Genomic DNA, 24741 nt, shown 5'->3' with positions numbered 1-24741 from the left:
AAGTACTGTAACAAGGTGTGTTACGATAATGTGCCCATTTTGGCCGCACTATTTGACGCTACTATGTTTTGATGTACTGTCACGTCTAAAATTATCGATATGGACAAAGCGCCAAAAATATGTATACACTACCTTAATATATGGGCGATAAAGTCGTGTATGCTTACATATTTTTGGCACTTTGTCCGTATCGATATTTTCAGACGTGACTGTACTAATTGATTTAAGGCCAGAACATACCGGCTGCGTGTGCGTGCGTTAAAATGTTGGAGCTGTACACGCACACACTACGCAAGCGGTGTGCCGTCTCTTATAAGGATTTGTATTTTACAACGTGCACGCATCCGGTCTGCATTGGCCAGTAGCAAGTGGATATATCACAAAGTTGGGCCGAGCTAGTTAGCGTGCAAAACTCGGTGCAGAGTTCTACACAGAGTTTTGCAATGACCAAATTTGGACTGTCATTACTGGTTGAAGAATCAATGATTGGTTGAATAGTACAATTGGAAACGAACAAATGTACAGTCAGCGTCAAATACTCTGTAGCAGTCAAAGTGGCCAAATAGTTTGGTACACCATACTAAATATATGGTGTACCGAACTATTTGACTACTTTGGTTGCTACAAAGTATTTGACGCTGACTGTACTAAAATAACAAAATAATCTGCTGTAGATAATTTTAGCGCTCCATCTCTTAATTTGTTGCTAATAATAAAATAAAAAACTATATTTTGATAGTTATTTACCTACTGGGTTGTAGGTATATAATCAGATTATTTAATTCGATAAATCACATACATACTAATGAAAATAATCGTGCTGAAAAAGTCATTAGATTGCGATTTGAACTCTGAATCATACAAATTGAAAAAAAAACCTATTATCAAGCAAACTAGTACATTATCCTATTCGCACATGTATCGTACAACGTTTTACAGTACATATGGCCCTTTAAATGTTCGACACAGTAACGTAATATGCTACTTCTCGCACTAGTGCTATAAAGTAGCCCCATATGTACTGTAAACTATATTTTCAGTTCTTGTTAAGTAAAAATAGTATTTTTGGTTTTGTAAGTTTTTTGCCATAGAGCACATTTTAATAATAATCCCACTACGGAAGGTGGAGGTAAGGAAATAAATATCCATGTACCAAAAAGTGTCATCAAAAAACCTTAAATAGGTGGCGCTACAATACCTAGAATACTTGAACAAAAAAATCAAATCATAGACAGCGCACTTCACTCCGTCAATAGCGCCTAGGTTCTTAGCTACTCTAGCGCTACTCTGGAGAGATTTGGAACTATTATTTATAGCTGACAGCTGGACACTTTTGCAACAGTTCTACCATAAGAGATGTCACTCCTCTTAATTCCACACTCCATAAATCGCACCTATATAGATACTTAGTTGGGTTTTACGGGGGATGTACTTTGCTAAAACTTCTGATAAGTATCTGAAAATGTATTGGAAGACTTTCCATGTGATTTATACATACAAAGGAAAATAAAAGAAACATACTAACGAATAGAAAAGCTTTTTTACTTCTCGTTTTAAGCAAAAAGTACCTAATTTGTCAGTTAAAATTATAAATATGTGTTAGTACAGATATAGATGTAACAAAAAAGAATGAATCACCTATTATGTCAAAGTGGTAGCTAAATCTAATAATAGAGAAATAAGTAAACATAGAGTGCTCACTCCATACATCAGTTTTGTTACCAAAACGCTTATTATTTTCGTAGTCGACATCTACCATCGAGTAGCGGAACTCTCAGTACTGCTAGTTGACAATAGATGTCGCAACAAACGACAACAATTTACCGGATATACCGGACTAATATACCGGATTAATCGGAACTTTATTTTCAACTCCTGCTTGTAATATTAGTTGTAAATTGTTGAGAAATACAATAATTTTATTGTAATCTATTTTTATTTTTTAGTCGTTGACATTAATTTTTATTTGAATTTGTTATTATTTTTTGTGATCTTATATATGGGCATGTAGTCAGCAATTTTTTTTAAATTGAATTGAATTATCGTCAGTCGCGACACTTGAGACATCTATTGTCAAGTAGCGGTACTGATAGTTCCGCTACTCGATGCTAAATGTCGACTACGAAAATAAGCGTTTTGGTACAAACACTGATGTAGGGGAGTGAGCACTCTATGCTTGCTTCTTATTTCTCTATGACCTAACAAAACAACGTCACATTTATTCACTAGGCGATTTTAAAACCGGGAATTTGAACCTGTTAAAAAAAATCCGTTCAAACGCGTATGTATATTAAAATGTATGCAAATATATGTGTCCGCGGCCGGCAAAACGTCCCATTATGTCGCTTGCCGTAAGGACGCCTTGACAGGTTATTCGTATAAAGATACAAGCAAATCTCGTCCTTATGGCAAGCGACAAAATGGGACCTTTGCCTAGATTGACACATGTAAGTCAATTATTTCACTATAAATATAAAGATAGATTGAAATAAGTATTCTAGTGCGCAAAATCAATTTTAACCTTCTCACCACAGCCACACATCACAGTCAAAAGGTTAAAACAAGAAAACTACCTAGGGACTAGAAAAAAACTATTCTTCTAATAAATTCAAGCATCGAACTTTTTATAACTAAAAATTATAATTACACGATTTAAAAAATATTTGTAATAGCATAAAGATTCTAATGATTAATTAAGAATTATCAATTTTAAAAAATCAGTAAAGATCTTCAGTTGTCTGTTTAGACAGAATTTCACCTTCCCATACAAACGGAGTTTCGTTTTCATTTTAAAACTACGTGTTGGATTATAATGAATCTTTGCACATACAATGACATGAGCTATATCTATGCCTGTAACTAGTTTATATGGCTACAGCTTATAAGACAAATGAAATAGAGCAAAAACAAGTTTTGTATGAAAAAATTCGCTGTTTTTTTTAACTACGTGTTTTAAATGACATGGGGTTCTTCAAGAAGCAGGTTTTTAGGGTTCTCAAAGGTTGGCAACGCATAAGTGGCTCCTCCGATGTTGCTTATGTCCATGGGCGGCGATGACTGCTTCCCATCAGGCGGCTCGTCTGCTCGTTTGCAGCCTATTACATAAAATAAAAAAAAAACTACGGTATCTGAAGCTGCATAAATTAATTACAGGACTAGATATACCTTATCCTATTGTAAGTACAAAGTTTCAGAGCAATCTACTAGTCGTTTTAGAATGAGAGCGTCACTACGTTTGTATGGAGAACCGAGCTTGTTACGGACTCTTAATATAAAATATGAAATTCAATTAAATGTATAAAAATGTTTATGGAAACTACCATATATTATAGGGGAGACTGGAGAAAATTGATACCTAGGGGAAAAATGGTCCCCGAAATTATACAATTATATTAAATTTATAATAGATCTAAAATAGCGCTAACTCTACTGCGTTGTGATTGGTTCCTTATCGTTTAGTTACATTTATAATTTAGGCGACCAAGTCTCCCCTAGGAAGTCTCCACAGTCAGTCTATCTATATTGTAATATTACAATTTTATATTGTACAGTCAGCATCAAAAGTAGCGGATGAAACAACGCGCCAAAAGTATCTGATATTCCGGGTAACTTGTCAAAAAATAGATAAATTTCTAAAATTCGCGTTCAAAGGTATTATATAGTTCCAGTTGTTCTATATTAAAGACATGACTTTTTACTAATCTGTTACAGAATGTAGATACTTATGAAGCGTTATTTGATCCGCTACTTTTGATGCTGACTGAACTACCCGAATACATTTAAAATACTGCTCTTTCAAATTGACAAAACGCGCTTATAGTTAAGGAAAGTACAATAGCAAATTAAACGTATTTGTGGCTCTCCATAAAGAACCTTGATGCTTTTCTGATGAAAAGGTCCTTCTGCATATCAAACACAAGGACCCTTCTCTCATGGAAAGCCACATTTTAACCTAAAAGCAAACATTATAAAATCTACTTAAATAACATTAATATAATGAGTTATGTACTTTTGTTATGCACAAAAACTAAAGATTCAAAAAAATTTTTTTTACTACTTATAATATAATCACTAATCAGGTTTCCATTAAATCAAACAAATAATCTTAAATTCTCTTCGATTGTCGATCTAAAATAAATCTATACCTTGGACGGTACGTAGAACTCCATCTACGCTCTGAGTTCCATAATCCGCCTCTAACAGCATTTTCATGAAGTCATGTAAGTCACGAGTATTTATAACGTTTATAAGCTAGCAACTTAAGCATTGTGTCACATTATTAAGCAAATTAAATGTTAATTATTGTTTTACTTTTTTTAATATAATCTAAATGATCGTTTCTTAAAAAATGCCACATTCATTAATTTTGTATTTCTTCATAAATTTTGTGTTTTTTCTACTCAAAATTACGAGCTCTTTCGAACCTGATTGAATAAAAAAAATCTCAGTGTTTTTTTTCCTGTTGTGTTACTATTTCCCCATATACTTTGTATGGCGGTAACAAAATGGAAAGTTTGAAAGATGTATGGAAATTTTGGTACACTTTTTCTACTATAAGGATGAAAAGGGCTCGCGATCCTAACTAGAAATAACAGAAAAGTGGCAAAAAAGGTCACATATAAAAGTGGCAAAAATACAGCTCAAATGCCAAATTAACTAATTTAGCGAATAATCACGTAATCTTCATGTTATCAAGTGTTTTTGTCTTTATATTTCGAGTCTCACTGGGTTATTAGTCTGGCAAACCCAACTTGTCAGTAAATAACAAAAAAACTATACTCATCCCTTTCTTTTGGGTGCAAATACTACAAGACAGAAGACAGTATGATTATCTATGACCATGTTTGAGATGAGACAGTCACTTAAACTAATATTGCAATCAATGTTCGCATTTAATGAACAACTAGAGTCAGACCAAGCTAAGTTGGCAGCGATTTTGACAGCCCAGACGGTGCAAGTGTTAAGTAAACGTCATTTCATAGAAGTCTGACGTTTAAAATCGCTGCCAACTTAGCTTGGTCTGACTCTAACTAGTTCTTAAAACACAACTGTTGACAATTATACTGTTTGAATACATTAAACATAAGTACTTAGTTCGTGTCTAGGCCATGACAGGATCGCCAAATACCTATAACCTTAACATCTATCTGTTAGAATGAGATAGCAATACCTATACTGTCTCAGTCTAGTCCGTCAGCATGATTGAATAAACTATGTATTAAAATATTCTATATTATCGTGTAAATTACTTAATAAGTGAGAACCTGTAATTGGCTTTGTATTTCTATAATAGAAATGTTTAAAGCTTCCATGTATGAAAAAAAAAAAAAATTGTCATTGAAAATGAATAATAAGTGGCAACAATTTTAAAGGAAAGTCACCATAAGCACTGTTTCCTCAAAACTGACTACGTTAAAGGAACCTACCATTGGTAAGGTGTCGAAAATACGGTAGTTTACCTACTCTAAGTTTCATTATTAAAAGTTTAAGGCCAGTGGACGCAGGCTGCGTGAGCGTAGCCGCAAGCGGTGTGCCGTCTCTTATACAGAACTGTATACTTCAACGCGCAAGTGGACGTCTGCCACGCGCATCCGGTGTGCACAGGTCTTTTAATGTTCTTACTAGTAACAAAACTGAGATAATTTAAGTGTCACAATAATAATAATGGTTATATTTGTAAACCATTTAAATTAATTCCGAATAAGGAGTAATGTTGTTCACGGTACGTAGGGAAGATCTGCGTGACGCGACCGATGGCCCTGAAATAAAAAATCAATGTTAAAAACTTACATAAAGTTGATACAAAGTAAGATATAGTTCGTGAAAGCGGAACAGCGCCGGCGCAGACTCGCCGCAGCGGAGCGACATTATGTTATCTATGCTATGGAGCCACAGTGTAGGTGTCACACCTGGTGCCGCCGCCGGCCGCCAGCAGCAGCCTGCGCCCGCGCACGAGGTGCTCCGGGCAGCGCAGGAAGCGGAACAGCGCCGGCGCAGACTCGCCGCAGCGGAGCGACGCGTCGTGCGACATTATGCCCTGAACACACAAACAAATTACATCAAGGAGCCCAGTTTAGGGGTAGTAGAGAGAGTATATGCTGTAGCTACATAATTAAAAATCAGAAATCATCGCATTTATTCGTAATAAATTATATGGAACAGCCTACAGTAATATACCCGTACCTCGATGATGGCGGTCTGGCGCACGTTCCCGACGTGCACGGTGCACTGGAAGCTGTGTGTACACGTGTACAGTGGTACAGTCTACAGTAATATACCCGTACCTCGATAATAGCGGTCTGGCGCACGTTGCCGACGTGCACGGTACACTGGAAGCTGTGTGTACACGTGTACAGTGGTACAGTCTACAGTAATATACCCGTACCTCGATGATGGCGGTCTGTCGCACGTTGCCGACGTGCACGGTGCACTGGAAGCTGTGTGTACACGTGTACAGTGGTACAGTCTACAGTAATATACCCGTACCTCGATGATGGCGGTCTGTCGCACGTTGCCGACGTGCACGGTGCACTGGAAGCTGTGTGTACACGTGTACAGTGGTACAGTCTACAGTAATATACCCGTACCTCGATGATGGCGGTCTGTCGCACGTTGCCGACGTGCACGGTACACTGGAAGCTGTGTGTACACGTGTACAGTGGTACAGTCTACAGTAATATACCCGTACCTCGATGATGGCGGTCTGTCGCACGTTGCCGACGTGCACGGTGCACTGGAAGCTGTGTGTACACGTGTACAGTGGTACAGTCTACAGTAATATACCCGTACCTCGATGATGGCGGTCTGTCGCACGTTGCCGACGTGCACGGTACACTGGAAGCTGTGTGTACACGTGTACAGTGGTACAGTCTACAGTAATATACCCGTACCTCGATGATGGCGGTCTGTCGCACGTTGCCGACGTGCACGGTGCACTGGAAGCCGGGCGAGATCGCTGTCGAGTGTCGCAGCACGTGTATGGTGGCCTGCAAACATACAGTCAAGTAAGGTCTCACAGGTAACAATATGCCACTAAAGGCCAGGTTGCACCAACCACAACGGATGAACTGATTAAGAGTTACTACCTATCAGCGAGTAGATGTTTTACCATAGAGAAAATAGTAACCCAGAGTGCTCACCACATACATCAGTTTTGTTACCAAAACGCTTATTATTTTCGTAGTCGACATCTAGCATCGAGTAGCAGAATTATCAGTACCGCTAATTGACACTAGATATCTCGAGTGTCGCAACTGATCCAAAATTGTATTGCTCAACAATTTCAAACTAATATTCTAGAATATATAAATTCTGTTGTATCCTCGTCGGAGACATATATGTTCTGCGTGTAGGACATACTGTTCTGTGCGTAGGCCTCACCTGGAAGTACATGCAGCCCCGCGGGTCGCTCGGGTCCTCGAGCAGCACCTCGTCGCGGCACGCGCACGTGTCCTCGTCGGACACGTATATGTTCTGCGTGTAGGACATACTGTTCTGTGTGTAGGCCTCACCTGGAAGTACATGCAGCCCCGCGGGTCGCTCGGGTCCTCGAGCAGCACCTCGTCGCGGCACGCGCACGTGTCCCTCGTCGGACACGTATATGTTCTGCGTGTAGGACATATTGTTCTGTGTGTAGGCCTCACCTGGAAGTACATGCAGCCCCGCGGGTCGCTCGGGTCCTCGAGCAGCACCTCGTCGCGGCACGCGCACGTGTCCTCGTCGGACACGTATATGTTCTGCGTGTAGGACATATTGTTCTGTGTGTAGGCCTCACCTGGAAGTACATGCAGCCCCGCGGGTCGCTCGGGTCCTCGAGCAGCACCTCGTCGCGGCACGCGCACGTGTCCTCGTCGGACACGTATATGTTCTGCGTGTAGGACATATTGTTCTGTGTGTAGGCCTCACCTGGAAGTACATGCAGCCCCGCGGGTCGCTCGGGTCCTCGAGCAGCACCTCGTCGCGGCACGCGCACGTGTCCTCGTCGGACACGTATATGTTCTGCGTGTAGGACATATTGTTCTGTGTGTAGGCCTCACCTGGAAGTACAAGCAGCCCCGCGCACGTGTCCTCGTCGGACACGTATATGTTCTGCGTGTAGGACATATTGTTCTGTGTGTAGGCCTCACCTGGAAGTACATGCAGCCCCGCGGGTCGCTCGGGTCCTCGAGCAGCACCTCGTCGCGGCACGCGCACGCGTCCTCGTCGGACACGTATATGTTCTGCGTGTAGGACGCGTCCTTCGTGAGGGACTGCTCCGCGTTAGCTAGTTCCTGGTAGACGTTACGGTTTTTATGTTTCTTATGCTTCGGCTGGCTCTGGAGGATCTCGTTGACCTGTGGGTTGAGAATTTATTCTAGTGGGCTGATTTTATTATGTTGTCGATAATTTTTAATAAAAATTGCCCGGTTTGAAGAGCCCCTGATTCTGGGTGGTATAATTAGGAAATCAGAACTTGTCGGTCGCAATTGAAAACTGACCTTACTCTTTTTACACTTCCCCGGCGGGCACCCCCCGAAGCTGGGCCTCTGGCCTCGCCTGGGCTCGGGCGCGGCGAGCAGCACCATGCCGGGCCGCAGGCCGGGCGTGAGGCCCGCGAGGCCGAGCGAGGCCGACTGCCCGGCGCGCACCTGGCCGCACGGCACGCGGTTGCGGTAGATGCTCTTCACGGAGATGGGCACGAACTCGCCCGTGTCCAAGGGGCCTGGGGAACAGAAAATAATGGAATACTTATTTGGAATAATAGTTTTAAAAACTTTGTTTTTCAGAAATGGACTACAGAGTCAACTGTGCCGATTAAAAAATAGGTCGCAAAGTGCGTAGTCTGTCAAAAATTTTAAAAAAATTGTAGTCTTGCACGCCAGCCATGTTGCAATTCAAAAATTTGTTTTAAAAAAAAATTAGCTAAAAAGATGATTAGTATTTAATATTATAACCGCAACGGTTGGCGTATTTTACACTTAACACTATATTAATAAATAAAAAAATTAAAAGGCGGCAAAGCAAACCTTTTCAATTGTTTTTGAATATATACTTAAGAATGTTGCTTCTGTAAAATATTTCTATTATATTTATATTTCTTGCACCATTTCTCTGTCTGATGACACACACCTATGATGAGGTTGTCTCCCTCGTACAGCGTGCCCCGCGCCAGCAGCCCGCCCACCACGGGCCCCAGCGAGTCGCCCACGTGGAAGATCTCGTCGATTTGGAACTCGCAAGTCTCCTGTAAGAGAGGGGGAGTTACTACAATTGGTGCCGTGACCAGGATCATCATTGGGCAGATTTTTTTATTGTATTAGGATATTTTTAATTTATTAATTTTAGTATATGGAAAAGCAACAGCGCTAGCTTTTATAATATAATAAATTATAAATAAGTTAATACAAAAAGTCTCAATGGCAATTTTTATTCCCGCCTGTTGGTGGAGGTCTACCTTTATTGTCTTCTCCTTCCCCTTTCTTTTTTTTCTTTTATGAAGTTAAATTTTCGATGTATACAAAGAAAACTCCTGTGCGATGGCAATAAGATTGTTTACTCAAAACTAATTTAATTATTTTATTTACAGCGCCGGGTGTGGGTGAGGCGGGCCGTGGTGACGTACGTGGTCGGGCGCGGGCGGGCTGGCGGCGGGCGGCTGCAGCGCCAGCAGGTCCTGGGGTACCTAGCCGGGTGTGGGTGAGGCGGGCCGTGGTGACGTACGTGGTCGGGCGCGGGCGGGCCGGCGGCGGGCGGCCGCAGCGCCAGCAGGTCCTGGGGTACCTGGCCGGGTTCGGGTAAGGCGGGCCGTGGTGACGTACGTGGTCGGGCGCGGGCGGGCCGGCGGCGGGCGGCCGCAGCGCCAGCAGGTCCTGGGGTACCTGGCCGGGTTCGGGTAAGGCGGGCCGTGGTGACGTACGTGGTCGGGCGCGGGCGGGCCGGCGGCGGGCGGCCGCAGCGCCAGCAGGTCCTGGGGTACCTGGCCGGGTGTGGGTGAGGCGGGCCGTGGTGACGTACGTGGTCGGGCGCGGGCGGGCCGGCGGCGGGCGGCCGCAGCGCCAGCAGGTCCTGGGGTACCTGGCCGGGTTCGGGTGAGGCGGGCCGTGGTGACGTACGTGGTCGGGCGCGGGCGGGCCGGCGGCGGGCGGCCGCAGCGCCAGCAGGTCCTGGGGTACCTGGCCGGGTTCGGGTGAGGCGGGCCGTGGTGACGTACGTGGTCGGGCGCGGGCGGGCCGGCGGCGGGCGGCCGCAGCGCCAGCAGGTCCTGGGGTACCTGGCCGGGTTCGGGTAAGGCGGGCCGTGGTGACGTACGTGGTCGGGCGCGGGCGGGCCGGCGGCGGGCGGCCGCAGCGCCAGCAGGTCCTGGGGTACCTGGCCGGGTTCGGGTAAGGCGGGCCGTGGTGACGTACGTGGTCGGGCGCGGGCGGGCCGGCGGCGGGCGGCCGCAGCGCCAGCAGGTCCTGGGGTACCTGGCCGGGTTCGGGTAAGGCGGGCCGTGGTGACGTACGTGGTCGGGCGCGGGCGGGCCGGCGGCGGGCGGCCGCAGCGCCAGCAGGTCCTGGGGTACCTGGCCGGGTTCGGGTAAGGCGGGCCGTGGTGACGTACGTGGTCGGGCGCGGGCGGGCCGGCGGCGGGCGGCCGCAGCGCCAGCAGGTCCTGGGGTACCTGGCCGGGTTCGGGTAAGGCGGGCCGTGGTGACGTACGTGGTCGGGCGCGGGCGGGCCGGCGGCGGGCGGCCGCAGCGCCAGCAGGTCCTGGGGTACCTGGCCGGGTTCGGGTAAGGCGGGCCGTGGTGACGTACGTGGTCGGGCGCGGGCGGGCCGGCGGCGGGCGGCCGCAGCGCCAGCAGGTCCTGGGGTACCTGGCCGGGTTCGGGTAAGGCGGGCCGTGGTGACGTACGTGGTCGGGCGCGGGCGGGCCGGCGGCGGGCGGCCGCAGCGCCAGCAGGTCCTGGGGTACCTGGCCGGGTTCGGGTAAGGCGGGCCGTGGTGACGTACGTGGTCGGGCGCGGGCGGGCCGGCGGCGGGCGGCCGCAGCGCCAGCAGGTCCTGGGGTACCTGGCCGGGTTCGGGTAAGGCGGGCCGTGGTGACGTACGTGGTCGGGCGCGGGCGGGCCGGCGGCGGGCGGCCGCAGCGCCAGCAGGTCCTGGGGTACCTGGCCGGGTTCGGGTAAGGCGGGCCGTGGTGACGTACGTGGTCGGGCGCGGGCGGGCCGGCGGCGGGCGGCCGCAGCGCCAGCAGGTCCTGGGGTACCTGGCCGGGTTCGGGTAAGGCGGGCCGTGGTGACGTACGTGGTCGGGCGCGGGCGGGCCGGCGGCGGGCGGCCGCAGCGCCAGCAGGTCCTGGGGTACCTGGCCGGGTTCGGGTAAGGCGGGCCGTGGTGACGTACGTGGTCGGGCGCGGGCGGGCCGGCGGCGGGCGGCCGCAGCGCCAGCAGGTCCTGGGGTACCTGGCCGGGTTCGGGTAAGGCGGGCCGTGGTGACGTACGTGGTCGGGCGCGGGCGGGCCGGCGGCGGGCGGCCGCAGCGCCAGCAGGTCCTGGGGTACCTGGCCGGGTTCGGGTAAGGCGGGCCGTGGTGACGTACGTGGTCGGGCGCGGGCGGGCCGGCGGCGGGCGGCCGCAGCGCCAGCAGGTCCTGGGGTACCTGGCCGGGTTCGGGTAAGGCGGGCCGTGGTGACGTACGTGGTCGGGCGCGGGCGGGCCGGCGGCGGGCGGCCGCAGCGCCAGCAGGTCCTGGGGTACCTGGCCGGGTTCGGGTAAGGCGGGCCGTGGTGACGTACGTGGTCGGGCGCGGGCGGGCCGGCGGCGGGCGGCCGCAGCGCCAGCAGGTCCTGGGGTACCTGGCCGGGTTCGGGTAAGGCGGGCCGTGGTGACGTACGTGGTCGGGCGCGGGCGGGCCGGCGGCGGGCGGCCGCAGCGCCAGCAGGTCCTGGGGTACCTGGCCGGGTTCGGGTAAGGCGGGCCGTGGTGACGTACGTGGTCGGGCGCGGGCGGGCCGGCGGCGGGCGGCCGCAGCGCCAGCAGGTCCTGGGGTACCTGGCCGGGTTCGGGTAAGGCGGGCCGTGGTGACGGACGGGGTCGGGCGCGGGCGGGGCCGGCGGCGGGCGGCCGCAGCGCCAGCAGGTCCTGGGGTACCTGGCCGGGTTCGGGTAAGGCGGGCCGTGGTGACGTACGTGGTCGGGCGCGGGCGGGCCGGCGGCGGGCGGCCGCAGCGCCAGCAGGTCCTGGGGTACCTGGCCGGGTTCGGGTAAGGCGGGCCGTGGTGACGTACGTGGTCGGGCGCGGGCGGGCCGGCGGCGGGCGGCCGCAGCGCCAGCAGGTCCTGGGGTACCTGGCCGGGTTCGGGTAAGGCGGGCCGTGGTGACGTACGTGGTCGGGCGCGGGCGGGCCGGCGGCGGGCGGCCGCAGCGCCAGCAGGTCCTGGGGTACCTGGCCGGGTTCGGGTAAGGCGGGCCGTGGTGACGTACGTGGTCGGGCGCGGGCGGGCCGGCGGCGGGCGGCCGCAGCGCCAGCAGGTCCTGGGGTACCTGGCCGGGTTCGGGTAAGGCGGGCCGTGGTGACGTACGTGGTCGGGCGCGGGCGGGCCGGCGGCGGGCGGCTGCAGCGCCAGCAGGTCCTGGGGTACCTAGCCGGGTGTGGGTGAGGCGGGCCGTGGTGACGTACGTGGTCGGGCGCGGGCGGGCCGGCGGCGGGCGGCTGCAGCGCCAGCAGGTAGGCGTGCAGCGCGCTGAGCCCCGCGCCGCGCACGCAGCTCACCGGGAACACGGCCACCTGCTCCGGCGGCGGCCTGGCGAGGTCATCAATGCCATTATATCATTGTCACATAACTATTGGGTACTTAACACATGTTGAATAGTATAACAAAATTTAGTTAAATGGATAGAAAATGAGCCATCCATTATAAAAAAAGTTTATTTAGAGAGCCAATTACAGGAACTCACAAGTAATTACAAAGTATATAAAAAAAAATGCTAACGACGCACACACACATATATGTGTACAAAGTGAAAAAAAAAAACAAAAACAATTGAAAATAATAATACATAGAAGCCATTAAAATAGACCCTTAGAATAGATTGTTTTTTTTTTTTCATTGAGTATATATAAAAATTTAAGGCTCCAAAGTCTCAACATTTTTTTTTTTTGTCTTTTTAAAATAGAAAAAAAAATGGTACCGTTGGATACCTTACATTTAATTGAAAAATTAATTGTACGACAACTACACATAAACGGAATATTTCAGGATCAAAATGACAATTTCCTTGATCTTCCATATATTTAGGGCAGACTTATGTAATGTCACATCACCTTATCATTTTGTTAGAGGCGTTTCAATCGTCGAGTGCGAGCGTCAGACTTTAACTCTCATTTCTGACCTTTGTGTTGCTTAAATGCCATGAGTCCTATATAGACATTTGATCCCCAGGAAAATCAAGATCGTTTGACATTATTTACAAAAAACTGTCAAGTAGCCAATTATCAGCATGATGAGACAGGGGCCAGACAACTTACTCATCGTCGTTGTCGTCCGGGTCGTCGATGCCGTCAATAGTGTCGAGGATCAGCTTCTGCGGCCCCACGCAGTTGCGCGCCATGTTCTCGTCCGTGATCAAAAGTGGTTTCTGTCAACAGATTACAACATTTAACTGTGGTAGTGGATGGAGAAGAAATGACATACAGGTGTTATAAAAATTGTGAGGTTCCGTTTATGTGCTGATGGGTGGGATGCCGTCCCTATCATACAGTATATGTACCTTATTGTGCGCGGCCAGTATGTCCTGCAGCCGCGTCAGCAGAGGCTGCAGCGCCGCCAGCTCGCACTTGCTGACGACGCAGAAGAACGGCAGCGCCAGCGCCAGCAGCAGCCCTATGTGCTCCTCCGTGATGCGGGTGATGCCGGCCGTCGCTGATATCTGCGATAACATTGATATATAATAGAGCTTTTCAGCGTGTTTAGGCAACGAAGCTTGCCGAGTTGCCTAAGTAAGGTACGAGATTAAAAAGCTTGATTGTATCACTATTGTACACAATACTTTTTCTACGAGTCATCTAAAATAATACTTTTTTTACTATAACACCAAAATAATTAATCGAAATTAGCAGTAGACAAAATGTAGTACAAAATACATAAACGCGCGACTGTGCTCGGCGAGGCCGAGGAACGAAGCCAACACGTAGAGTCACACTCACCACGAGCATGGCGTAGTGCGGGCAGTACCCCGTCAGGCCGTGCAGCGTGGTGCGCTGGTACTTGCTGTGCCCGGCGAGGTCGAGGAACGACACGAGCTTGGCGCTCCGCTCTCCTATTCTTTCCGCTGTCATTAGTTCGGAGCAGCCGTAGTTGACCACGTTTCCCTTTATAATAAACAATAAATTAACTACACGTCATTCCAAAGTTAAAACATTAACCCCCCTATTCATAAACCCATCATACCAATACGTCGGAAAGGGACAAACGATTATTAGCGGCTTGTTAACTTTAGTAGACGTTTATGAATAAGGGGTAAGCCTCTAACATGTACTTTGAAACGGCCAGTTACGAGTAAAAACTCTTTAAGTTTATTATATAGTTATTCGGTTCTGTTAATGTACCTTAATCCTCGCATTTATTCGGTTCTGTTAATGTACTAAAGAGAGCTCATATCTCCCAAATATTAGCTGAAGGAAAATTCTAAGTATGGAATCTAGAAGGGAACTTTACATGGCTTGCCTGACGCATAAAGTAGCATACACTAAAAAACCTATTCATCTATTCTAAAATCTATCCTTCTATAGTAAAACTCGTCTACTCAAAAGAAATACAATGAAGATGAAGTTAATAATCCCAAGATTATAAATATGAAGGATTCAAGTTGGATTTGGATTGGATTTTTGTTGTTGTTTCAGATATGCAGCTGCAAAAATATGGAATAATTTACCACCTCCAATTAGGCTAAGAAGTTTATTTTGCTTTCCTTTAAATAACATTGCAAAATATTATTATTTAACAAACAGCCTGAAGCGGCGAACCTAAGATAATATAATATCTGGCTAAATTACTTGGTTTAAAAAGTACTATCTTTTCCTCTTTCGTTTAATTTATTATAAGTTAATATTAAAACGCGGTTTAAGAGTACATATAATTAAGTGTGGAGGTGCGAAGGGTGTCTCGTTCTGGCTGAAAAACAGTGCTAAAGCGTCACCCATGTGAGCGCCCATTTTCAGCATCATGCTGACGCCAAAACCGATTGCCACCTTTAGAAATATATATATATTTATAAGGTATATTAAATATTATTAGAAGAGTTAATTTTTTTTTTGTACGCGTTTTTTCATTCATTTCATTCAGTTAGAGCAATTTATTGATGCTATTATTGATCTTAACCCTTTGACCACCAAAGGCATCAACTGGGGCGCGCAGCTACAGCACAATATCAACTTTCGTGCATTGTGACAAAGTGCACGATGACGCCGCGCACGATAAGCGTGGCGTTCAAAGGGTTAATAAGGTCACCAAAAGTAAAAATAACACTTTTACGATAAGATAGTCACAAAAGGAATGTGAGCATAGGAATTTCAAGAATAAAATAAAAATAACACATTAAAATCTCAGCACTCCCGTCCGTTGTCGAGGTCGTTTAGTGCGACGAGGCAGGCAACCACGGTATATTTTATATAAGTGTTCACCTGAGCACCGAAGCCGAGTAGCTGAGTGACGATGTTCGGCCATTTTTCACTTCGTGTAGGTATCGAAACATGTTGAGGCGCGCGCTGCCCCGCCCGTTGTCGTGCTCGTTTAGCGAGACGAGGCAGGCAACCCTCCCACCGAGTTATATATCTGATGTGTTCACCTGAGCATCGAAGCCGAGTATCTCGTGGCTCAGTGACGATGCCCGGCCACTTTTCACTTCGTGTAGATGTCGGAACATGTTGAGACGCGCGCTGCCCCGCCCATTGTCGAGCTCGTTTAGCGAGACGAGGCAGGCAACCCTCCCACCGAGTTATATATCAGATGTGTTCACCTGAGCATCGAAGCCGAGTATCTCGTGGCTCAGTGACGATGCCCGGGCACTTTTCACTTCGTGCAGATGTCGGAACATGTTGAGACGCGCGCTGCCCCGCCCATTGTCGAGCTCGTTTAGCGAGACGAGGCAGGCAACCCTCCCACCGAGTTATATATCAGATGTGTTCACCTGAGCATCGAAGCCGAGTATCTCGTGGCTCAGTGACGATGTCCGGCCACTTTTCACTTCGTGTAGATGTCGGAACATGTTGAGACGCGCGCTGCCCCGCCCATTGTCGAGCTCGTTTAGCGAGACGAGGCAGGCAACCCTCCCACCGAGTTATATATCAGATGTGTTCACCTGAGCATCGAAGCCGAGTATCTCGTGGCTCAGTGACGATGTCCGGCCACTTTTCACTTCGTGTAGATGTCGGAACATGTTAAGGCGCGCGCTGCCCCGCCCATTGTCGAGCTCGTTTAGCGAGACGAGGCAGGCAACCCTCCCACCGAGTTATATATCAGATGTGTTCGCCTGAGCATCGAAGCCGAGTATCTCGTGGCTCAGTGACGATGCCCGGCCACTTTTCACTTCGTGTAGATGTCGGAACATGTTGAGACGCGCGCTGCCCCGCCCATTGTCGAGCTCGTTTAGCGAGACGAGGCAGGCAACCCTCCCACCGAGTTATATATCAGATGTGTTCACCTGAGCATCGAAGCCGAGTATCTCGTGGCTCAGTGACGATGTCCGGCCACTTTTCACTTCGTGTAGATGTCGGAACATGTTAAGGCGCGCGCTGCCCCGCCCGTTGTCGAGTTCACCTGTTAAAAAGAAATTATTTCAAGATCGTACAGATGTGGCTGTCAATACAGATGGTATCATAATGTTAGCAGCCCCATACTGCTGTGTATCCGCTATAGTCCTACCTTGAGTAAGGACTCCTATTAGTGTAGATTTGCCTGCCTCGTTGGCGCCCATCACAGCTACTCGAAGCTCCACACTCTGCTGTGTATCTGCTAACTGAAAATATTTAAAATTTTAAAACCTGTCATGTGTACCTAATTACGGACCATGTATAATGGAAGGTGCGTATTTTTTTTAATACATACGTGAAAGTATTAATGTAAGAGGTCAAAAATATCTTAACACTAGATGGCACCATTAAATAAAAATACGTTTAAATTGCTTATATTATGAAATTAGACACCATACATATATTTCACTATGGGCTCCCGACTCACATATAATATTCATTATAGTTCAGAAACGCGCACGTGACATTATTAAAATAGCAACATCCATAGACTACGAAGACCGCTTAGCGTTGCTTGTTAGTCTCAATAGGCTACTTTGCTAAAATTGAGAAAAAACTGAATATAGCAAGGAGCAAGTACCAGGGCCTCATGAGTTACGAGGTGTCGTTGGCCGGCCGGCTGCAGCGTATGAAGGTGGCGCAGCTGCTCGTCTATCTTGCCTACATACTTTATGCCTCATGTAATTTTTAATTTCTCGCAAATGTGATGAAAACATCGAGTGTATCGAGGACAGTAAGGGGATTAAATTTATACCTACAGTAGGGCTAAGATGGTCGGCTCTTTATAATTTGTCATCGAGCCTGTCACGTTCTAACAAGTATGTACGTGCGAAAGTGACGGGCATAGTGAAAAGTGATAACAATGGAACCATGCTGCCACCGCTGGAGTCATTTAAAGCCCACCGCCTTCGGCGTCAGACCCTACGAGGAATCTCCTTCTTACCACTTTTAAGGTGCTCCCTTGCGCCAATGACCTTCGATCTGAATCCCTTAGTTTTGTAATGGTTTTTGTAGTTTACCATAACAGCAACGGCTTTAAGCAATATATCCGTAGTATCCCATATTTACTTCAATGTTTATTGTCTTCGAAATATTCGGCATCAAAGTTGAAAAATTTTAGACCAAAAAACTGGTTTTCTGGCCATAACTATTGTGTTTTTTTTTTTTTTTTTTTTAATTTATTGAGAAACAGTCTTAAAATAAACATATGAGCAACTTAGCTAATAGCTATGGATTGATTTCGTTACAGACCTATAGTTTCCTAATTTTAAATTATTCGATGTACAATTGAAAAAATAATAATAGTGTAAACTTATAGCGTACATAACAAAAGCGTAAATTTATATATAAAATATATATATATATATATATATATGTAGAGAACTGAGAAAATACTTAAATCACAGGTACCTATTATCAGGTTGCTGCAACTTTTATGTTTTGTTGCTGTGTTCATTCGTTTAAAATTAAAATCTCTGACCAGTTTTTAGAGACGTCAAAGACTAACCCAAATATGTAGATTTCGTATATGTAAGATCCTTCACAGCAATCTAGTTACGAAAAAGGTGTGTTTTTAGACAATGTTTAAAAAATCATAAAAAAATGAGCATTCATTTCTTTCAAAATCCGGCAGACAGGAATGGAAATAATAGATTGAAAAACCGATAGCCTTTTGTCTTATAATTCTATCTGTAGTGCAAATGTAAGAGTAACGGTTCAAAACTAGTCAAAAAACGATGTAAATCGCAGGGTGCCCCTTAAGGCACAATCTTATCTCTGATCTCACCTTCCTGATGTAGACCTCGGCCACGGCGCGGTGCTGCTGGACCCTGCGCGCGGTGACGTGGTGCAGGGTGGCGCCGAGCGCGGCGGCCATGCGGCGCAGCGTGTGCAGCGAGCCGGGTATATAGCTACGTCACCTTCCTGATGTAGACCTCGGCCACGGCGCGGTGCTGCTGGACCCTGCGCGCGGTGACGTGGTGCAGGGTGGCGCCGAGCGCGGCGGCCATGCGGCGCAGCGTGTGCAGCGAGCCGGGTATATAGCTACGTCACCTTCCTGATGTAGACCTCGGCCACGGCGCGGTGCTGCTGGACCCTGCGCGCGGTGACGTGGTGCAGGGTGGCGCCGAGCGCGGCGGCCATGCGGCGCAGCGTGTGCAGCGAGCCGGGTATATAGCTACGTCACCTTCCTGATGTAGACCTCGGCCACGGCGCGGTGCTGCTGGACCCTGCGCGCGGTGACGTGGTGCAGGGTGGCGCCGAGCGCGGCGGCCATGCGGCGCAGCGTGTGCAGCGAGCCGGGTATATAGCTACGTCACCTTCCTGATGTAGACCTCGGCCACGGCGCGGTGCTGCTGGACCCTGCGCGCGGTGACGTGGTGCAGGGTGGCGCCGAGCGCGGCGGCCATGCGGCGCAGCGTGTGCAGCGAGCCGGGTATATAGCTACGTCACCTTCCTGATGTAGACCTCGGCCACGGCGCGGTGCTGCTGGACCCTGCGCGCGGTGACGTGGTGCAGGGTGGCGCCGAGCGCGGCGGCCATGCGGCGCAGCGTGTGCAGCGAGCCGGGTATATAGCTACGTCACCTTCCTGATGTAGACCTCGGCCACGGCGCGGTGCTGCTGGACCCTGCGCGCGGTGACGTGGTGCAGGGTGGCGCCGAGCGCGGCGGCCATGCGGCGCAGCGTGTGCAGCGAGCCGGGTATATAGCTACGTCACCTTCCTGATGTAGACCTCGGCCACGGCGCGGTGCTGCTGGACCCTGCGCGCGGTGACGTGGTGCAGGGTGGCGCCGAGCGCGGCGGCCATGCGGCGCAGCGTGTGCAGCGAGCCGGGTATATAGCTACGTCACCTTCCTGATGTAGACCTCGGCCACGGCGCGGTGCTGCTGGACCCTGCGCGCGGTGACGTGGTGCAGGGTGGCGCCGAGCGCGGCGGCCATGCGGCGCAGCGTGTGCAGCGAGCCGGGTATATAGCTACGTCACCTTCCTGATGTAGACCTCGGCCACGGCGCGGTGCTGCTGGACCCTGCGCGCGGTGACGTGGTGCAGGGTGGCGCCGAGCGCGGCGGCCATGCGGCGCAGCGTGTGCAGCGAGCCGGGTATATAGCTACGTCACCTTCCTGATGTAGACCTCGGCCACGGCGCGGTGCTGCTGGACCCTGCGCGCGGTGACGTGGTGCAGGGTGGCGCCGAGCGCGGCGGCCATGCGGCGCAGCGTGTGCAGCGAGCCGGGTATATAGCTACGTCACCTTCCTGATGTAGACCTCGGCCACGGCGCGGTGCTGCTGGACCCTGCGCGCGGTGACGTGGTGCAGGGTGGCGCCGAGCGCGGCGGCCATGCGGCGCAGCGTGTGCAGCGAGCCGGGTATATAGCTACGTCACCTTCCTGATGTAGACCTCGGCCACGGCGCGGTGCTGCTGGACCCTGCGCGCGGTGACGTGGTGCAGGGTGGCGCCGAGCGCGGCGGCCATGCGGCGCAGCGTGTGCAGCGAGCCGGGTATATAGCTACGTCACCTTCCTGATGTAGACCTCGGCCACGGCGCGGTGCTGCTGGACCCTGCGCGCGGTGACGTGGTGCAGGGTGGCGCCGAGCGCGGCGGCCATGCGGCGCAGCGTGTGCAGCGAGCCGGGTATATAGCTACGTCACCTTCCTGATGTAGACCTCGGCCACGGCGCGGTGCTGCTGGACCCTGCGCGCGGTGACGTGGTGCAGGGTGGCGCCGAGCGCGGCGGCCATGCGGCGCAGCGTGTGCAGCGAGCCGGGTATATAGCTACGTCACCTTCCTGATGTAGACCTCGGCCACGGCGCGGTGCTGCTGGACCCTGCGCGCGGTGACGTGGTGCAGGGTGGCGCCGAGCGCGGCGGCCATGCGGCGCAGCGTGTGCAGCGAGCCGGGTATATAGCTACGTCACCTTCCTGATGTAGACCTCGGCCACGGCGCGGTGCTGCTGGACCCTGCGCGCGGTGACGTGGTGCAGGGTGGCGCCGAGCGCGGCGGCCATGCGGCGCAGCGTGTGCAGCGAGCCGGGTATATAGCTACGTCACCTTCCTGATGTAGACCTCGGCCACGGCGCGGTGCTGCTGGACCCTGCGCGCGGTGACGTGGTGCAGGGTGGCGCCGAGCGCGGCGGCCATGCGGCGCAGCGTGTGCAGCGAGCCGGGTATATAGCTACGTCACCTTCCTGATGTAGACCTCGGCCACGGCGCGGTGCTGCTGGACCCTGCGCGCGGTGACGTGGTGCAGGGTGGCGCCGAGCGCGGCGGCCATGCGGCGCAGCGTGTGCAGCGAGCCGGGTATATAGCTACGTCACCTTCCTGATGTAGACCTCGGCCACGGCGCGGTGCTGCTGGACCCTGCGCGCGGTGACGTGGTGCAGGGTGGCGCCGAGCGCGGCGGCCATGCGGCGCAGCGTGTGCAGCGAGCCGGGTATATAGCTACGTCACCTTCCTGATGTAGACCTCGGCCACGGCGCGGTGCTGCTGGACCCTGCGCGCGGTGACGTGGTGCAGGGTGGCGCCGAGCGCGGCGGCCATGCGGCGCAGCGTGTGCAGCGAGCCGGGTATATAGCTACGTCACCTTCCTGATGTAGACCTCGGCCACGGCGCGGTGCTGCTGGACCCTGCGCGCGGTGACGTGGTGCAGGGTGGCGCCGAGCGCGGCGGCCATGCGGCGCAGCGTGTGCAGCGAGCCGGGTATATAGCTACGTCACCTTCCTGATGTAGACCTCGGCCACGGCGCGGTGCTGCTGGACCCTGCGCGCGGTGACGTGGTGCAGGGTGGCGCCGAGCGCGGCGGCCATGCGGCGCAGCGTGTGCAGCGAGCCGGGTATATAGCTACGTCACCTTCCTGATGTAGACCTCGGCCACGGCGCGGTGCTGCTGGACCCTGCGCGCGGTGACGTGGTGCAGGGTGGCGCCGAGCGCGGCGGCCATGCGGCGCAGCGTGTGCAGCGAGCCGGGTATATAGCTACGTCACCTTCCTGATGTAGACCTCGGCCACGGCGCGGTGCTGCTGGACCCTGCGCGCGGTGACGTGGTGCAGGGTGGCGCCGAGCGCGGCGGCCATGCGGCGCAGCGTGTGCAGCGAGCCGGGTATATAGCTACGTCACCTTCCTGATGTAGACCTCGGCCACGGCGCGGTGCTGCTGGACCCTGCGCGCGGTGACGTGGTGCAGGGTGGCGCCGAGCGCGGCGGCCATGCGGCGCAGCGTGTGCAGCGAGCCGGGTATATAGCTACGTCACCTTCCTGATGTAGACCTCGGCCACGGCGCGGTGCTGCTGGACCCTGCGCGCGGTGACGTGGTGCAGGGTGGCGCCGAGCGCGGCGGCCATGCGGCGCAGCGTGTGCAGCGAGCCGCGCAGGGCGCGCGCGCGCAGCCCGCGCAGGGCACCGCAGTCGCGCACGCCCACCAGGTACACCGCCGCGCCACCGCCGGAACGGAGGCGCCACTTTAGCTGTACACGAAATCATGCTTTAGGTCGACCACAATAAACAAACTACATAATCAACGTTAAGCCTTAGGGGGGCGTTTAGGCTAAGGGGGTAAGGTAGACGAAGTGGTAGAACAGGCAGGCGGCCGCGCCCGCAACACGCCTACGTCCTTATTCTGACGCTATCCGTATTCTGATTTTTTTAGTTCCGCGAACTTTTTCGGAAATTTATATTGATTATGATATATACTTAATGAAATTAAAAATTAGATAATTATATACAATACTTAAGTATACCGCGGCAAACTGAGAACCTAGTAAACTGATACCTACCAAATAATTTTGTGACAAAAAAATAGTACTTACTAATTGAGACAAAGGTTACAGCTGTCTGCTCTAAATCATATATAGATACCTATTCATAACTTAGTTAACCTTAAAAATTTAATAGAAGTCAATTTCGGGCAAGTAGTGAAAAAAGGAAGAATTCTAGTAAAGCTAAGGCTATTTTGTGGGAGTGAATGTGGAAAGGTACCATTAAAATAATTCTACGGATTACACTCACGTATTTTTAGTCACTCGCGCGACATGTTTCGGAGAGCTTAGGTCTCCTTTCTCAAGCACTAACAGAGCGAGCAGCGTTCACGACGGCCGTGAATCGCGTACTGCGCAGAGAGAACCGGTTGGGAGAGATCTTACGCTGTCGTAGTAGGCGGGCATAGTGGTGTGGTGTTTGGGTTATCTAACACCTGTAGCGACAAACAGCACGAACTCACTATGTCCACTACACTGTCACCACACTCAATGGCTTTCTGCTTAAGGATCACAGGCTTCCATGCTGGCGACACAGCCCAGCCGCTGTTTCGATTGAAATTAGGGCGCCGCCCAATCTCGATCGCTTCGAAATTAAAGACCAAACCTTCTTATATAAACTTATAAATGGTCACATTGATTCTCCACATTTAATTTCCGAGTTAATGTTTCGGTGCCTGGTCTTCCGAATACTTGTACAGTTTATGCTAAAGATAGAGCATGTAGAAAGCACCATGATAAATATCACGACTCTGACATGTTCAACATGACATTGAACCAATTTGTTACTGCAGTTACTAATGTTAGTAAAATGTCAAGTCCCCGATAATAATGTTTTTTAAATGAACACTAATATTAAAGTTTTTTTTTTTACATTATTTTAACCTATTAACCATTTATAAAATTAAGTATGAGCAAATGCGCTTTACATACCTACATATATACCACATTTCTAAGTGCTATGTCTTTTCTGAGCAACTGAATTGTTATTATCTATGTAAATGAAGCATTGTTACCTTCAGTCCTCAATTTGGACTTAATCTGTGGCAGTCAATGACAGATGACAGTTGACAGGTTAAACGTCAGAATGTCAGACTAAGTTCATAAAAAGTGCATTGTAACGATCGCATATAAGAATTATAATTTGATAGAAAATTAGAAATAAATACTTGGTGGAATAATAGCTTTAATGTTGTTTCTCTTTTCAGGTGAGTACCTAAGATATTTAGTTAGGTTCCACTGTAATCAATGTGTTAAACTAGGTATAAGTGATTGTTAATATAAAAACCTATTCTGTTTTCAGAGCAACACAATTTTGTTTTAATTTCGCCTCCACATATCAAACACTGTGTGTAACGCACATTATATCTATAAGTGGAAATTGACTTGGCTAATGTTATATCTTTACTGACTTAGCTTTATGTGTAATATACGCTGTTTGTTTCCCAATTTCAAAAAATATGTGCTTCAATATACTTTTACATAGATAAGCTTAAATTGTTGAATTTATAATATTCTCTAAATCCGCGCTGACCACCCAACGGGGCCCCGCCACGTGACTACTTTTTACGTTTTCGCTGCTGCCACTTGAAGGGATAGGGCTTGACTAGTAATTCATTTTAAAATAAACCATTACCGTATTAAACATAGATATCACACATACGCACCCTAATGTAAAAATGAAGAAATTGTCTTTTGCGAAACTATTGATCGATTTGCCATTAATATTTTGTATTCGCAGGAAAATAGTAAAAGCATATCACAAAGTCATAACAAGATCCAAGGTTTCAAAGAAGAAGGTAAAGTCATTGCCAAAACCTGAGTCAGTGTCATCGAAATATATACTTGAAAAAAGAAATAAAATGGCACCAGTTTTCATACAAATTAGAAATAGTATGCTATAAAAGTATTCAAACCCACCAAACTTTTACAAAGGGTTTTTTGTTTAGCATTATCAAAAATGGAATTTAGTAACATTCTTGAATATACAGAATAATTAACTAGTGAAATGAAAATATTGGCGAGAGGTACAAATATATCTGAACTTCCGAACATAGTTCTTGCAAAATGTTGTATGGGACTTGAAGGGTAAATATCACTCCTGCTCACCTTACAAAATAAAATAATTGATACATGTTGTAAATAATGTCCTTAAGTATATAACCATATGATATATTTTAATATGAAAGTTAATAAACCAGAAATACCAACCAAAGTCAGCATTA

At 49.6% G+C, this 24741-nt stretch overlaps 1 protein-coding gene across 1 annotated transcript in view; it reads right to left on the bottom strand.

Moving 5' to 3' along the window:
* Positions 1-1521: 1521 nt before the first annotated feature.
* LOC133532609 (GTP-binding protein 2-like) overlaps positions 1522-24741 on the bottom strand; it is a 34667-nt gene continuing 11447 nt past the window's right edge. The window contains exons 8-21 of the mRNA XM_061871360.1: positions 22016-22228; positions 16884-16977; positions 16663-16778; positions 14168-14332; positions 13732-13890; positions 13490-13599; positions 12641-12764; positions 9109-9223; positions 8478-8701; positions 8194-8333; positions 7381-7489; positions 6891-6986; positions 5910-6037; positions 1522-5759 (exon numbers count right to left, since the gene is read on the bottom strand). Of these exons, the coding sequence (XP_061727344.1) occupies positions 5669-5759; positions 5910-6037; positions 6891-6986; positions 7381-7489; positions 8194-8333; positions 8478-8701; positions 9109-9223; positions 12641-12764; positions 13490-13599; positions 13732-13890; positions 14168-14332; positions 16663-16778; positions 16884-16977; positions 22016-22228 (1884 nt within the window). The 3' untranslated portion in view covers positions 1522-5668. The remainder of the gene's footprint in view (positions 5760-5909; positions 6038-6890; positions 6987-7380; positions 7490-8193; positions 8334-8477; positions 8702-9108; positions 9224-12640; positions 12765-13489; positions 13600-13731; positions 13891-14167; positions 14333-16662; positions 16779-16883; positions 16978-22015; positions 22229-24741) is intronic.

The sequence above is a fragment of the Cydia pomonella genome, chromosome 27 (assembly GCF_033807575.1).
Source record: "Cydia pomonella isolate Wapato2018A chromosome 27, ilCydPomo1, whole genome shotgun sequence".
Classification (NCBI taxonomy): Eukaryota; Metazoa; Arthropoda; class Insecta; order Lepidoptera; family Tortricidae; genus Cydia; species Cydia pomonella.
This window is presented reverse-complemented; position numbering and strand designations above follow the sequence as displayed.